A 17,222-nucleotide genomic window follows, 5' to 3' on the forward strand; every position below is an offset into this window, starting at 1 on the left:
TTTTTGAGTTTCTATTGAGAGTAAATAACACCTTCAGTCCTATGTAAAATCATTAGAATTTTCCCCATGGACTCTTGTTTTAAAGTGTGGCATGTATCATCCATACAGTTATATTCTGCACTCATTTTATTTCATGTGACTTTTTACTCCATAGTGTGGAAAGCCAAGCTTTAGTAACTCACGATTATTATTATTGTCTTGTGATGTCCAAACATCTAAACTGCAAAGACTCTCCTGTGTCAAATAATGTGTGAACAAAGACGATGTCTAAACTAGAACTGGTAGAATAATGGAGAGAGAACTTTAACTAACTTGATATTGCAAGTATTCTACTCTGTAGCTTACTCTTCTGTGCTTTCTGTACTGTATTTGTGCAGTAACTTGGTTATTTCTTCTGTGTTCTTATTCATGTGGAAAAAACGTAGAACGTGAAGTGGAAAGCAGAAGAAATGAATGAGTTTACAGAGATGCCCCATCACCAAGTGTAAATCAACTCCATCTGAATCTTGTAGGCAGGCTATGGGTAAAAAATAATGAACATTGAGGTAAGGTTTAAAGGATAATTATGTTTTAATGCTGCCTTGAATTTTGTCGCTTACACTCACACACACTGAACTGTGGTGAAAGTGAGGGAGCATGAGCTCGACTGCAAAGATGTGATGCATTCTTTGCCTGTGAAGCAGCATCTCCTATGGGAAGCTGCTGTTTCCCAGTGGGAATGGTCAAACTCTTCTTTCTTTCCGGTAAGTAGAAGCAAGATATGACATAGTGAGAACCATTTTGAAAAAAGGTACATTCTTGTCTATGCATTTTTATCTTTTTTTCTCCTCATTCTTCCTTTCCATACTGTTATGGTTATTTGCTCTTGTTACTTTAATTGTATGCTGTGTGTGTGTTCCATATTCTTCTGTGCCCAGCTGCCTTCTCAGCTCCTAACTTAGAGGTAAATGTAGTCCCTGTCAAGATAAAGGGACCACGTACAGTCTTTCTGAAATCATCAAAAGTTGCTTTCAGAAATTTCTCAACCTTTGAACACAAGAGAGACACTGTACAGACCCAAGGAGAAACTTGAATGCTTTAATATACTGATACCACTAATGGAACAGAGGCACACACGTACTGTTACACGTGAGGCTAATAGCATCTTTAATCACAGTGTGTCACCTACTTACTCCAAAAGACTGGCGGGAAGGGATGAAAAAGCAAAGGTGTTGGCTGCGACTAATTCCTACATATATCAGACCTTTAAATTTTGAAGGTATTTGAATGAACACTGGTGTACAAAGACCACAGAAGTCAAGGGAATCTCGGAGCACATTAAGATATGGAATCTATCAGCAAACATCATTACAACTGTAATTAAGTGATTAAAAAACCAGAAGGGACTAGTGTGGTCATCTAGTCCAAACTCCTGCATAATGTGGCAATTAATAAGAGAATTCCTGTGACCTCATTAAACTCAATATAACTAGGGAAATATAGGACTTAATTTAAATCATTTTGTGTTCAAGAATCCAACCTTGCCAAATTTCTCTGGTATATTGAAGAAAAATTTGAATATAATTTCTGTTCCAAATTTGTTGAGGTTCAAATTCCAGCAATATTGACTTAACCTGAGCAGCTTTCAATTAGATTTGTTTTGCTGTAGATACTTCGATGTAATGTAGATGCTCCTTAATTTTTTTGTTAAATTTACCAGTCTTTGCACTCACTTTGAGTTTTTAAATTGAAAGGATATTTTCCTTAACCATGTCTGTGGCCATTTTTTGAAGTACCTCCAGTTTTCATCAGCATCTTTGCCTTGATGGCACCAAAAACCAAAAAATAGTTACACGAGTATGCTGGTTTCAGTTGTGATAGAGTTAATTTTCTTCTTAGTAGCTGGTGCAATGAAGTGTTTTGAATATGGTGTGAGAATAATGTTGATAACCCACATTTCAATAATAGTTGCATGAGTAGGAAATTTTATAATATGATCACAGTGTGGCTGGGGTTGGAGAAGATCACTGGATATAGTAGTCCAAGTCCCCTGATAAAAGTCAGGTCAACTAGAACTCTCTGTGTGTGTATATATGCTATCCTGTGAAATGCTCTTTTTTATCAGTACATCCAATACACATCAATATGGGTATTTATCCATACATCAGTACACTACCCACAACACGGCGGGGAAGAGCTGTGTTGGATGATCACAATGCTGGGCTTGAATCCATGCATGGCCTCCAGTTTTTGAAGGGGATGTGAACAGCCAGCTGCTACTGAGATTTAAATATACTTGTAGGCTTAGAGTTGTGACTTCGAGTGTCTGTGTGGAGAATCTGGCCATGCAATTTAGAATTCCTTATATATAAATGGGGTATTGGAGATCTCACTGAATTTTACTGTCTGGCATTCATGTTCAGCTGACTAACCTCCATTATTCCCTCTGCCGTCAGCATCTTTTCAAGGTTAAATCTTACTGGATGAGTAACAGTATCCTTTGGGAATGTGGACAACTACAATTCTTCCCAAAGGTATGTATTCACACTTGGCCTGTTCAAAAAGGCATAATTTTCTTATTTTTAGTTATCAAAATTATTCAAGTTCTTCAGAATTTTAGGGGGATAAGTATTGGCAGTGTTAACTTCTTAATCTGGAAAATTTTACTTATTTTAAAAAGTAAAAGTTTACTGATAATAATCATGAAGCATATCAAGTCAGACTGGAGGTTTTAAGTTATAGGTAATACTTAGAATAGCTACAGATAATAGTCTGGAATTATATTAAGATTGGTGTTCTGAATCAGAGGTCCTATTGATCAGGTTTTTATTATTTTTTCATTGACACAGCATATATGAAATACATAATTGAGTACAGAGAGGAACAAATTCTTATCTGTTATGTTTTAAGGCTGGCTTTCATACAGTGAACGATTTTCTCAGTGAAGAAATTTTTTTTAACTGGATGAGAATTTCACAAAGGGGTTAAATTTCTGAACATAATAATGATGTTAGTTGTTATTAGTATAGACCATAATGAGACTATATGCAAGGAGGTCGCCTTCACACTCGCTTAATGAAGTCCCTGTTGCTAGAAGTGTTAGATTATAGAAAGATGTAAAAATAAATGAGAATAAATTGAGGTTGTTAAAGAAAAGATGTGCATTACTTCAAACATAACATTCTGACGTGAGCACAAACAGGACTGTAATAACCTCTCATACATTTTTTTAAATATCCTGTGTTTGTATATCACTACTACTTTTTCCTCTGTTTATCAAACAATGATTGATATTATTAGTCAGAATGCAAATATTTCTTTTAAGTAGTAATAGGATCATTTGTATCAGGCAAAGGCATGTTCTGAAATATCTTTAGGTTATATGACCATCCTGCTATTTCTTTGATAGCTGCCTATTTTAAACTGGTACTTCCTGTAGAAGAATGTAATTTCCTCAGAATAATAGTCTTAGGGAATTATTAGAACTATACACAATCCCATCATTGGGATGAACAAGAATATCCTACCAATGTTACATTTTACCCTCTGCTTCCTTCCTTCCTTCCTCTCTTACCCTTCCACTTCCCCACTAATTCTGATTATTTTTCATGTCATTAAGCATTTCTTCTTTCCCTGGGTACTTGTATGAATGTCTGGCATGAGTTAAACTCTGGGATGGACCATGTGCTGTTTGTTTGTTTTGATAAGTGTCTTGTGAAGCTGTAAACAAGATATACATATCCCAGAACAGACAATTAGAAATGTTTTGGAAGTCTTAAAGCCTCTCAATGCTTTCTTTGACCTTACTCTGTTGGGAAATTCCAAAGATTAAATATCTTGTGCCATCATTTTATAGTTATGTTTCTAGTTTTAATATAAATATAAGTATCAATTGTGGAGCACTCTAAATAGCAAATTTGACAATCCAATTTTAATTTTTCTGTAAGCCTTTCAGAATTTTCCATAATCTGCTGCCTAATGTTAATAAAATAATGACTGTATGTTCATGTACATTAGTGTTTTGGTGAGGTCAGGACTGAGCTTTTAAAGTCAGTATTCCAGTTTTCCCCACCTGCTGTATTTTGGTTTGCATCACAGAATATTCTCTAAGAGCATAAATTGTCTTTCATATAATGAAACCAGAACATGCCTTCCAGGAGTGCACCTTATGCCACCCCAGCCCCTAAAGAGCAGTCAGTCTGTGGGACCTGACTGCCATTAATCCAAAGTGAATTCCCCTGAAACACAAAGAACAGGGATTGCTTCATTCCCCAGATCCATCACCACTTGTTTATGCTGTGATAAGTGAAGTGTTGCAATATAGCTGAGGTAATTTTGAGCTGGATTTTGATTTTTCTTCCTCAGTTATTGAGGTAGTAGTATCAGAACATAAATAATATTGTGCTTTAAAATTATGTTTTCATGTGTTGCTCAAGACATCATTGCACCATAACTGTGTAGTTGAAAATCAATAGGATGGAAAGATGGAGCAGTAAACTGATTTGAAGGCCATACAAAACTAAGAGTAAGTCAGGTGTCTTGTCAAGCTGTTTAAAGCTGTAAGTGCTCAACTACGTTTCATAATATCATAATGGATACCAGGGGATCTGTTAATGTCATCAGCTTCCAATTATTCTCTTGATTAACTGTTTATTTAGTCTCATTATACCGTTGGATGTTCTGTCTTGCCTTGCCATTTACAATTGGCATGGTTGTCCAATGATCACTTGCACCAATAATCTCATCTCACGTGAAGAGGGAATTTTAGACAGTCATATGTAATTCCTACTAAAATAGTTTCCTTCTGTGCCAGAAGCATGCTGAGAAGGGGAGGTTAGCAGCTTGGGTAGTTTCTGGGTATGGCTTTAAAGTAGCTTGTGTATCACTGGTGGTAAACGTGTTTCACAGTATGCTGAAGAAAGCAAACCTCTATGGTTGCTGCTTGGAAAAGGTCATATGAGGTTGCCATTTTCTGGTTTTGTTTGTTACTCTTCTTAACACTTGCAGAACTTTTCTGTTGTTTGATTTTAGGATTAACACCTATTCATAATTTCTTCATAATTTCGAAAGGTCCTTGGAACAGTTTTTAAAGAAACACCTAGGAGGCATATTTCTGTTTCAACATTAATATGGTAATAAAATGCAGTTAAATATGAAGGAAGATAACCAAATCTCTTTCACATTCTCTCACACACAAGCTGTGGATGGATGGCCAGTAATAGCACCTGAAACCAATCAGAGTCCTCTTAAAAGGGAGCTTCAATACTTGTGTAGTTTGGAGGAGTTGATTTTAACAGGAGGAGCTGTGAGTACTTTTACGACAATAATATCTACACAGAAAAATAGATTATTGCAAGGGCTGTGTGGGGGAAGCTCAAAGCCATTGCCATTGTTTGGTGGTGGTACACTTCGCTTCACCAGTTACTGTGGTTTCACCTTAACCTCTGACATATGAGTGTAGCTTTTTTAGGAAGTTAAAAATCCTGTCATTAAAATTAAAGTGTGTGTGAACCTGATGTGAATGTGACTGTGGTGGGGACTAGGGCAAGGATTCACTCAGCCCAACATCTCATATGTTTGTGTCTAAAAGTAGACTGTCTTGGAAGTAATTTAAGAAAACCATAAAACTTTTCCACAAAATACTCCTCTGCTCTCCAATAGTTTGTAGCTCAGGAATCTCCTGATCTGGCAGTGCATCTTCATAATCATGGATCTTTTGTGATTCGGATTTTCCATTTGGTTTTCTTTTGGGTTTGTCTTTTTTTCCCCCCCTCTACAAGACCCTACTGCAACAAGTTACACAGCGTAACTACACATTGTGTACTATGGTTTTGTTTTCTTCTGAGCCTACTTTCTTTGCAGCCCTCTCCCTTTATTGAACAAGTTGTTTCTTACTCCCCTTTTCTATGTCACTTATGATTGTACAATCTTTATTGTTATTCTTATTCTTACTGAGTTATCTCTTTTGAGACTTTTATTTTGATACTTTTAATATTTGAAACAAAGTTTGTATGATTGTTTCAAGAACCGAAGTCATTTGGTTTCATAAGCAACCTATAGATTCCTTTGCTGCAAACATCGCTGTTCAAGAGGTTGGTTATGTCAAACATTTGATGCTATCAAGAAAAAAAGCTTAGAAGAAATTGTTACCATAAATAAAATATTTCCCAGTCATTCTTTCAGATATGAAGATTTATTAATGCTTGTGTAAGAAAATAGTTTGAAAATAAAGTATAGCAGGGTGGCTAACACAGGAGACTTTCTGTGTTAAAGGAAATAATGCTCTTTTTTTTTTCTTTTTTCTTTTTTTTTTTTAAATTGGACTGAAAGAATAATTCCAAGAAAGATGAAGGCACTTAGATGCTATGATGTCACAGCACTTCCACGTGTACAGGCAGCCTCAATATGTTGATTTTGAAATTGTTAGATCTGAAAACTAAACCAACTGATCATTGTTCAATTATTCCAGAAAACAGAGCCCTAGAAAGGTGAATTGAAATGGAAAAGGATAGGAAAGGCATTGGTTAACTAAATAAATGTGCATTCAGTTGTTTAATGACATATGTAAATTTAACTTCATATATAAAAATGATTCTGGTATGAACCAGATTTGAACAGATTTCTATATCAACTGTGTAAAAAAAGCCACAAACAAACAAAACCAAATTGGTGTGGGTTTTTTTTCGTGACTTAAATTGACCTAGTGCTGCCTTCTGTTTAGATAGCATAAAGTAAATAGATAAGCTATTTATCATTCGTATGTAAATATGAATTTTCAGCCATAGTAGTTTTTATTTTTGGGTAAATTTTAGTCACACTTTCCCCAGAAGGCTGAGAAGTGCAAACTGTAAAGGAAAAATTGGACTTGTGCTCTAATTGCACTTTTGGTGAAATGAAAATCTTAAAATGATGTAACATTACTCCGTAGACTAAGGTACAAAAATGGTAATGTATTGCTAGACTGCAGCATGCAATTTGCATTCCAAATCAGACTGCAGAGCTCCCCAAATGAGTAGGTGCCCGCACAGTGTATTTAACCTTTGCTTTTCCTGGGCAAATTCCTAACAGTATGTGTGTTTGTATGTGCTTCCTCACATACATACCCACATGTGGTTCTTCACCATTTTAAGCAGGTCCATTTTTTAACAGGGATTTGAAGTGTACAGCTAATTTTGGATATTAGAAATCAAGGGGGAAATTATGCAGTTACTGTTTTAAATCTCTGAACTGCCCCTAAATTCCTGTTTACTGTGACACTGACAGGTAACGTGTACAGCGCATATATCCTACAGTGATTAACATTGTGTATTAAATTGTGCTTGTATGTATGTATAAACACAGTGGAATACAAAATGGTACCATTATAAAGATGTTTTCAACACTATTGTAAGGGTAATAGCGTATATTTGTTGTTAGTTCCAGATGATATATGAGAAGGAGGGAAATGAAGAGTCATATTATTCTTAAATGTGCTGATACAGGAGCAGGAGAGGCGAGGGGGGGGGGCAGGCGGGGGGCGGGGGGGGGGAGAAAGAGGGAGGGAAGAGAGAAAGACAAGTAATACAGCATAAAGAACCCACAGGCATCTGGGCTTTCCCACTTCAGTAGCGAATAGGGGGAATTATGGGTTGGTGGTCTGCTTCCCGTTAGGAGGACACCCCTCCATCTGTTTTCAGTACAGCCTGTTTCCAATTTAAAACACAGATTTCAATACAAACCTCAATTTCTTTTCTCCATTTTATATGCAAAGTGAGGCTTATGAATTGGTGTTATTGCCATAAGGGCTCAGACCAATTTTCCCCCCAAAATTCACAGGCTGTTCATTTGAATACCTGCTTACAGTGGTGCACAATGGGCAGCTTTGAGAAGAAAAATTGATAATCTTCACGGAAGAGTAATTTGAATGAAATTACACTTGACAGCCTGTCTCCAAGCAAACAAGGAGAGTGAGGGAGCCTTAGCTAAGCTCTGAGGACTTGCCTAAGCCTCTGCTGTTGGAGCTTCCCAGGGAAAAAGAAATCCACGCTTTTTCCTACATCTGACTGAAGCTTTTGATTAATTCTCTGTAGCTGTTTCTAGTGAAGAAAGGTAGCCATGGAAGAGAATATGGAAGAGGGACAAACACAGAAAGGTATTGTGATAAAATTGCTTTCTCTTTAGAAGGAGATAATTATTTTGCAGTTCCTTATTTTCTTTAGCACATGCTGCAAGGTTAGTGAATATTCTTACGTGGCAGATAGGGAAAGATTTTTTTTTTTAATACAATTTACTTCATTTGTCTCTCTTCAATAGCACCTAGCATTAAGATAGTGACTGTCATCTGATCTCTAGCATTAAAAGAATCTAAATACCAAATTGTACATCTATACTAATAATATTGCAAGCATTTAATGCAGCCTGCTTCCCAGTCCAGTCTTTGTTAACCTTCATTTATTTTATGTTTTCATGCTTGTCTAGCTGGGTCAAGGGAGTCTAGTGTGAACTATGAGAGAGCTACTCCCAATATTTGGAGCTGGTTGCAGTGCATCTAACAATGTAACCAGTATTTACACCTTGAATGAGAGTCCAGACTGGACAAAGACATGGGGTATATTTTGTATATATTTAGGCAGTACTGAAATTTGTCTGCCTTTTTTTCACGCTTGCTTTGTGATGTGTTGAAGCAGCCTTGTTATAGTTCTAATGTTTGCATTGTACAGATCTGCATTTTGCTGAAATGAATTTTGCATGTTGCAGCTGAAATTGCTTTAGCAAGACATACACAGCATGCTTAGAGCATTTCTGTTCCACTGTTTCTGATGAAGTTGAAAATAACTGAATGTTATGGGATGTGTTAGTACTTAAAGGTGCAATTTAAAATTATTGCTGACTATTTAATAATTTGTGAATCTCGGAGAAATATAGCATTTTTGGTCTTTTGGCTTAAGTGTTTTTGGGTACAAGTGACGTTACAGTAGTGAGAGGAACCAAGATTTTTTTCATTTTACTCTACTGCCAGCATAAAGGGTAATCCTATGAATATTTACTGCGTTAAATCATGTATACTTTTCATTTTGCATTTATTTTGAATTCACTTCCATTTTTGAGGAACTTGAAAAATCATTTAATATAAGTTGCCTTTAAAGGCATATTTTTCTGTGCTGATGCCATGTTCTGTTTTTCCACTTCCTGCTCAGTCTGCTTTCTACATGTAAATGTCATGCTTTCTCATTATAAATGACCCATTTAGGCAGAATGCAGCTTTGAATTGTTTATGGTCTTGACTTGATCTGGATACACAGTAGACAGTTGTGAGAAGTCTAAAGGAGGATAAATGTGCTCCCTCTGTGTGTATATGTACTTATGTTTATAGATACATAGATTAGTAGCTGGTTGGTGATTTCAGGAGTTTTTTCAGTTTAATGTTATTATTTGCAAATGGCAGAAATAATGTGAAAGCACAAGAAAATTCAGTGTTGGTTTGTTTTTTTCAGAAGATAAAATCACTTCTTTTATGGTTTGAATTATTTGGTGTGCTTTACACTTAGAAATGAGAGACATGCGTTTTTAAAAGTCTGAAATGAATGTTTTTCCTTCTTAAAACAAGTGAATTGAACTGTTTGACCACTGAATCAGTACACTGCATTGTTACTGAATGAAATTGCCTGAAGAAAGTGTGCAATTCAAAATCCCTGAATTCTTATTAGATGGGGGGGGGGGAATCAGAGAAAAAAGTGAATAATTTTGGATATTAACATAACATGTTGTTACTGAAAAACTGTGTCCTTGTTGTTCATATGATAAACCGTTGAATGACCAATAGCCACTCAAAATGGTGTGATTAATAGTGTGATTACAACAGCTAACACTACTTACGCTCCACCCCCCATTTACAATGTTGTCTGTTCAGCCTTTTTTCCCTTTAGTGGTACACAGCTGTCATCTCAGACAGTGACATGAGAATGTTACGAGCTCACAAATTATATGTATTTTTCCTTATTGGTGTGGAAGGGGATGCTGTTTAGTTGCTGTGACCATACCTGCAAATCTGACATGTCAGCCTGTCATGTTTGCACTTTGGATTATGACAACTTTTAAAACGTATTTGGAGATTGAAGAAACTTTGCTGTTGAGGAGGAAAATGAAAAAATAGATTTTAATTTTTTTATTTTTTGGGGTTGCTTGAATGCAGATGTTGGAAATACAGTGAATTATAGGGATGATTATGAAATCATGGTTCTCTTTAATGTTTGCACTTTGCACTTGAAAAATATTGATATTATTAGTATGACCTGATACTTCTCTTCCATAATTTCTGGGTTTTTTTGCTTTTATTTAGCCTGATCTATCTATGTGTTTACCTGATATCCATAGAAAATGTCCGGACTAGTTTCTTTAACTGTACTGTCCCATCATCTTCAGTTGTAATCCATATATTCTAATTTTTGTTCTGCCATCTTGAGAGGAACAGTTTCTTTCTTTCTCCTCTGCTTTCTACAAAATCAAAGCGAGTATAAATTGTCACTGCTTATCAACTCCTGTGCTCTTCACAGCAGATGCTTTGAACCTCCCACTGAAAAGCATTACGTCTTGCTAGAAGCCATGATGGAAATGAATAGTTTCATATTGATGCATTTCATAAATATGATAAAGATAGCTCTAATAAAAGGCTTGCAGATTTGGAAGTCTCGTTATTTTAGATAATTTTATGCAATAAGATATTGATAAGTGCAAACATAATTCTTACCATAGTGGTTCCAAATAATGATGATCTGCTTTGCACAATCTCTGTACATTTTAGTGTTTAACACGATTTGTTTATGGCTGTATCTTGGACAGTTGTCAGTAAGGATATTTATTACATCTGTTTTCTGAAAGTAATGAATTACTAGGACCTGTACAGGTCAAAGTAATAAGTGCAAACCAGAAATGGACATATATATTTCCCCCCCCCTTTCCTTCTTTTGGCCTTGGAAGGTGTGGTTTCCTCTTGCTATCAGCACCCTTAACATGGTAAAATGAGATAATGCTGTTTTCCAGCAATTTTCATATATAAGGCTGTAAACATTTAAACAAATAGTTTTTATTAATTCATTTTCTGTTTTAAAGTATTAAAAGATTTCCACCTCACACCCCCCTTTTCCCCTCGATACCATGTTTTCTTCACTTGCAAGCCAGTACAGGTTGGTGAGGACACTTCAAAGGTATTTGCTACACAGCTGTCTGTAGCTGTCCAAGAACTCAAAGTGTGTAGAAAGTCTGGCTGAAATGTAAGCTGTGTGTGAACACTAAAATATATTCTATCAAAGTAAAAAGTCGTAATATCTCAGAAATATCAACTTGTTCACACTTTCCATAATACTGACATTATGCTACATGCCTAAAACTGTAACACACTAAAGGCTTTGATTGCAAATTTGCTGTCTTGAAAACCCAGGGTAACTAAAACCTGTAATTTATTTGACTGGTTTATTTTTCAAAAAATCATCAACTCCACTTAGAAGTTTCACTGATGTCTGTAGGGTTGCATGCTAATTTTGAAAACCTCATGCATAAATTTGCATGTGTCAGTGGTAGGTCTCAACTGCCAGTGTTTGAAAGACAATGACGCCAAACTGTTAGCTTTGCTGCAAGGAAAAAGATAATGGTCCAGTTCCTGCAGAACAGGTCTTCCCTTCATGAAAGCACTATGATTGAAATGATGTCCCCAACCACAGTCATTCATCCCAATAGAAAACTTTTCAGAGGGCAGGCACTGTAATTTTTTGCAATGTGTGGGGCTTGGTACAGTGAAGGTTAAAATTATTCTCACCACATACCTATTTCAGAAAAAAAATTAAAAAAATTCTGTATCACAGCAAGACATGTTTATACCACTTGAACAAAACTGAAGATAAATGTGCCTTTTTATTGTTAATCCAAAACTTAATTTTGTAGTTTGAATTCCTTTATAAAATAAACTTCTGGGAATGGATGAAGCATCTGTGTTTGTACAGCAGCAAACATGAGGAAGAGCTAATTTTGCTTAAGCCCTCTTGGCTGTAGTATACCTAACAAATATAGGCAATGTTCCACTGGTAGGATAGGGAAAAGAAAGTATTATTGTGACAAGAAATAGCTGAATAGTAGAAAATAAATAATGAGTTACTATTTGGTCTGCATTAGTGATTTAAGTGGATCTGCAATCTATTGTCAAAGGTTTTTTGTTTGTTCCAGAGCATGCCGTGAAAGGAGAGTTTTAAGCAGAGTTTTAGAAGAAAGTCGTAAGGAGACTAGGATGCTATTAGTAATATGTACACACAGCCTCTGCTGTATCAGCCATGAGAGGCTGAATTGCTTCCTCTTACTTCAGTACTTTTTGGAAAATGGCAGACTCTGAGTTCGTAGGATACTATAGATGAAAGTGGTGATTTTTATTTCATAATAAGAAACAAACCAACAACCAAATAGTCAAAACCCTGCTGACATCCTGTGCAAGTTAGTCTCCTAAATCTTTTTATTTATCTCTTAAAGAGAAGAGTTGTCCAGTTTCTTATTTGACTACTGTTAGAAAATTGATTAAAATAAGAATGAGTAAATATCAATATTTCGCACTTGGATTTTGTTGGGTGACTATACTTGCAAATAAAACAGAGGAGTTATTTTCTGTTCTTTACTGTAAATGCCAAGCTAAGTGTGAGCCGTGCTTGTATCTTCAGTTAGATCCTTTTTGTGTTGTTAGTACTCTGTCTACTCTTGCAGGATCCCTGAAGTCCAATCAGTTTTGTGAGTAATTTGGAAACAGTTTTTAAATTTCACCTTATATGTAGGAAGTAGCAGACATTTGCTCACTGCTATTCTTCATACAAAATCTGTATTTGTGATGCTTGATTCTTAAAGAAAATATGGTGGGCAGTCAACCTCTCTTTCCTTTGGGAATATATTTTCAATTCCACTCTTAGTTCCTAAGCTTGTGTTCAGATTGGATTTTTACAGGTTCCTTCAGAGTAGAATGGTTTTAACTTTCATCATGTTTACTGTTGCCTTTTCTTAAAGGAGGGTGTGCACGTATGGTTTGTCAGGTAAAATACTCACTTGACAATCATAAATTCACTAACAGAGTAAATTCTTTCTTCTTATTCGAGGTTAAATATGGAAATAGATCTTAGTATCTGGCAAAGAAACTTACTGTAATTCCTCCTTAATACTGCTTAGTAGATAATCAATATGATCTGTTATATTGAATGTTATTGCATTTTTCTTTGAAGTTAATTGTTCAGATACTGGAAAACTTATTCCTCTAGTAACTACAGACTACCTTACTTGAATATTCTTACATTAGAAGCAGGGAGTTCCAGAGCTGCAATTTGAATATGTTATTATTCAATACATAAGGCTTTTATTCACAGATAATAATGTAAATAAATTTACTCTTGCTTGCTTATATAATTTTTAACATTGAAATGTCTCTGTTAATAGTAGAAAACTTTGTATTTCTTACAGACTTAACATCATATTAGTCATAGACATGAAAATCCAGCATTAATAGGACCTAATTATACTTTCATATATATTCTTACAGGGCAGAAAGTATTCCAACTGCCCTAAGGCAGATGGAATCCTCAATTCAGTGTGTAAGAATTTAAGTCCTCATGGTAATTTTGACACTTGTATGCCAATTTCATAAATAAGTTATTTTAGAAATAAGATATTTCACAAACAAGAGATGTAAATGCTTAGGAAAAAAGTGTTGAATATATTTAAAATTATTAATTTATACCAATTCTTGGAAAAATACTGTATCAAAACAGTAATATACATTTATGAAAAGCTTTTTCTACAGTTTGTGAAAGTAAAGGCTTACTTTGGGGGAAAAGGGATATTTTGGGTTTCTAATTACTCTGAAAAAAATTAACACTAATGACAAAATACTGCAGATCAGGCAAAAATAAGTTTGATTCAGCTTAATTTTAAGGCTTCTTATGGAGAAGGACTGAGGGATTAATATATCCAGTATGTAAAAATTATTCATTTTATATTGTGACTATGCATTCATTTCTGATAAGCACCTTAAACAATTTTGGCAATGCAATTTTTAACCTGTTCTAATTACCTGCTACTGCACTAAAGTTCAAGATGGAAGAATGGATGGAATACTGTTAGCCTTAAATACTGACAGTGTTTGCTTTCTTAGTACAGTAGTTTCAAACTGTTAATTCTCCCTATATAAACAGGTGAGAATATGCTCTTTCCTCTTGTTAGTTTTATATAGAGGATTAAGTAGAAAATGAGAAAAAAACCCCAACCAACCAACAAGAACAAACCCACATTTTTGGGCTGTTCTGCTTCAGATTATAGACTATGTGTATGATTTTATAGAAACCATAAAGCACATAAGCACCTGGTGGCCATTGAAAATCAGAATGTAAAAAGACAAAGGTCAATATTGATCTTATATAAAATATTTTATCAGTTAATATTGTTTGACAATTCCATTTCAGAAGAATTTTCAGTTAATTCATGCAACAAACCCACAAAATTCTTGCTGATACCTTATCATGTGACTGATTTCTGAGACAGGCCAGCAAGTCCCACACTGATGTTTTGTCACAAATCTTTTGCTTGGGGGTGCAGGGAATTACAGCCACTTCAGTTCCAGCATGCAATGAATAAGAAATAAGTCTTGTCACTTTCTCAACTCTAGAGAGATAAAACTCTGAACATGAAAATCGTGAGGGTCAAAGATAAACACCAAATAGGGATTAACTATCAGAATTGTGAATTTTTCTGCACATATGCTCTAGGGCTTTATGAAGGAAGGCCACTCACAGAAACAGTAGTGTAAGTATTCTGTCAGGTTGTCCATGCCAGCTCTCATGCTACATTACACTAGTCCCAAAACTGTTAAATTCCCCCCCTCCCCCCCCAGTATTTTAATTTCCTTCTTACTAATCATAATGTAGGAGTTCAGTAGTCCTCCCAAAATTTATACTGCAGCCATCTGGGATGACATTGTTCCAAATAACAGTTGCTAAAATATCAGAAACTAAGTGCAAGGATTACTCTTCTCTTCAGATTTATAATACCACTGATATTTGCACTTGGACAGTTTCTGAAGCATTTTTATTTGGTTCACATAGTGAAAGTTTTTTCCCCCCAGAAGTGAAAACAATATAATTGTACAGCAAATGAATGTCACAATAAATTTAGTATAAATTATAATGAAAATATGTCTTCTTAATAGTTGTATGAGAGGAGCAGTGCATTTGCTGCCTTTCTGATATAAAACTAGACTTCAGCAAAAGGTGCATTTGCTGCATTTTTGGTGTGTGAGCTTTGCAAGAAGGTTCTACTGCCAGAATGTAAATAAAACTCAAGTAAAATATAGTATTTGCAGTTCCCATAAGCATTTCTCACTTGTCAGTATCTTCCCATTTGTACCTGGAGTGTGTTTTGTTTTCCCTCCTCTTAAAAAAAAACAAAAAACCCAAAAAAACAGTCTCTCTGGCTTTTCAATTTTCTGTGGAAGCACTTTCTTTTTAGCTTCTGGAAGGCACGGAAATGAAACTCTACAACATTTTTTTATTTCTTCTGTGAACATGTATTATAAAATGACAGGTTCTGTATGTTTATTAATTAAGTCATAGCTGGTCACATCCTACTTCTCTAGTCTGCAGGAGGATGTTTTTATGTAGGTAAAATTGGACATTAAGGGGGAATTCAAAGGAAAAGAGTATAGTAGCATAGTGAAGTGATTAAGTAGGTATGGCTTTGCATTAGGCATAATGGGAAAAAAGTAGAGATGATTGTGGTGGTAGAGGCTGAAGAAAGGTAGTATGATGAAAAGAAGAAAGGAATAAGCAGTGCAAATTGAAAGACCTTCAGAAGTTTGAAATTGTGGAAATAGACAACAATATTAGAGTTAAAAGAATTAAAGATACTAATGTTTGTCTTTCAGACAGGACCTATAGAGGGCCTTGATGGAAATTTTAAGAGTTTATTTAGAAATAAAAATGTGTGTTTCAAGGTAGAGTTTTTTTAAACAGCTTCCAAAACTTTAAATTTTAGCCTCTCAAGAAAAAAATAATATATTGCGGTGTTGGTATAGTGATATAAAGTTCGATAATTTCAAACTTAAGGAATAAACCTCCAAACAAAACACAAGTAATCTGAACAGAGTAGTACTAGATTGATATTTGCAGATTGATGTTGGTAAATAAATATGAGAAGTTTTACATAAAAAAAAATTGGAAGCATAAATTCAGATTATCTTTTTGAAATAGTGAACATGTAACTTTAACACATTCCACCCCCCCCCCCCCATCATCCCTTCCCAAGTAAAGCAGCAGCCATGCTATGTTCATGGCTACTATAGTAATATTTTAATATTACTATAGTAATATTGTACATGGGTGAGGGAAGGAAGAAGAGCAAATTTGGTTTTATCTTAAAGCAATGAGAGACAGGAAAGATTCTTTTTATTTGGGAAAATATATCGCTTCACATTCATGGAAAAGTAGTTTCTCTGGTGAAGGAAGCTGGTACTTTGTACCCTTGCCTAGCAAGGTCATGTAGCCAAGTGTGAGAGGCTCCACAGTGTAGTGGCACCCTGTACTACTGGTCAATCAGCTTGGCTTGGTTTATGTAATTCATGAAAGCCTGCCACACCCTGATTCCCCACCAAATCTTCTTACTCTATTAAGCTGTATGCAATAGTAAGCAGCTGGCATAATTTTGAATCAGTTTAAAAACCTTTAGAAAACAACCATGGGAAAAGCTTGGGATGTCTCTTTGCAGCTCTTAAGTGAGGATATGTTTGGCCATAGCTAAGAAATTAGACTTGCAGATTTTTATACAGGAGTGGATCTTGATCTTTGGGTGTCATGAATTTGATTGGTATCTCAGTGGGGAGATGAGGAAACCTAAGCCAGGTACTCATCCCTATGCTTGGATGGTACCGAGCTCTGAACATTACCTCTCCGAAAGAAAGCCAATACATACATCTTGTCATGTTCTACTTCCACCTGCCAAATTGTTTGCTCCCCATCTCCTGTACTTTTCTATTGCACATCTCACTTCAAACAACCCTTGACCTTCAAAAGATCTGCTCCAATATAGTGCAAATTACTAACAGTACCTTGAATGCTTTGGGACTTCTTAGTACTTAGAGGCTAGAATTTGCATGCAGAAGTTGACGCTGTGGTAAGTTTCTCTAGTATGGCAAGGAGAAACTGGACTGTGGTGGGCAAGACATTGTGTAGGCTGCTGAGGGTGAATCCTCCAAG

General features: G+C 35.5%; 1 protein-coding gene across 2 annotated transcripts in view; it reads left to right on the forward strand.

Annotated features, from left to right (window-relative positions):
- The first annotated feature begins 432 nt into the window (after window positions 1-432).
- The window catches only part of GPM6A (glycoprotein M6A), a 139,592-nt gene continuing 122,802 nt past the window's right edge, over window positions 433-17,222 (forward strand). Inside the window, exon 1 of one of the 2 annotated variants that reach the window (XM_027789707.2) lies at window positions 433-545. Coding sequence is in view for 1 of the 2 variants with exons in the window: in XM_005239522.4 (XP_005239579.1) it covers window positions 8,074-8,110 (37 nt within the window). In the remaining variant the exon portion in view is untranslated. Of the gene's footprint in view, window positions 546-7,504; window positions 8,111-17,222 lie in introns of those variants that run through there. The other variant, XM_005239522.4, reaches the window with a different exon arrangement.

Source organism: Falco peregrinus, chromosome 2 (assembly GCF_023634155.1).
Source record: "Falco peregrinus isolate bFalPer1 chromosome 2, bFalPer1.pri, whole genome shotgun sequence".
Taxonomy (NCBI): domain Eukaryota; kingdom Metazoa; phylum Chordata; class Aves; order Falconiformes; family Falconidae; genus Falco; species Falco peregrinus.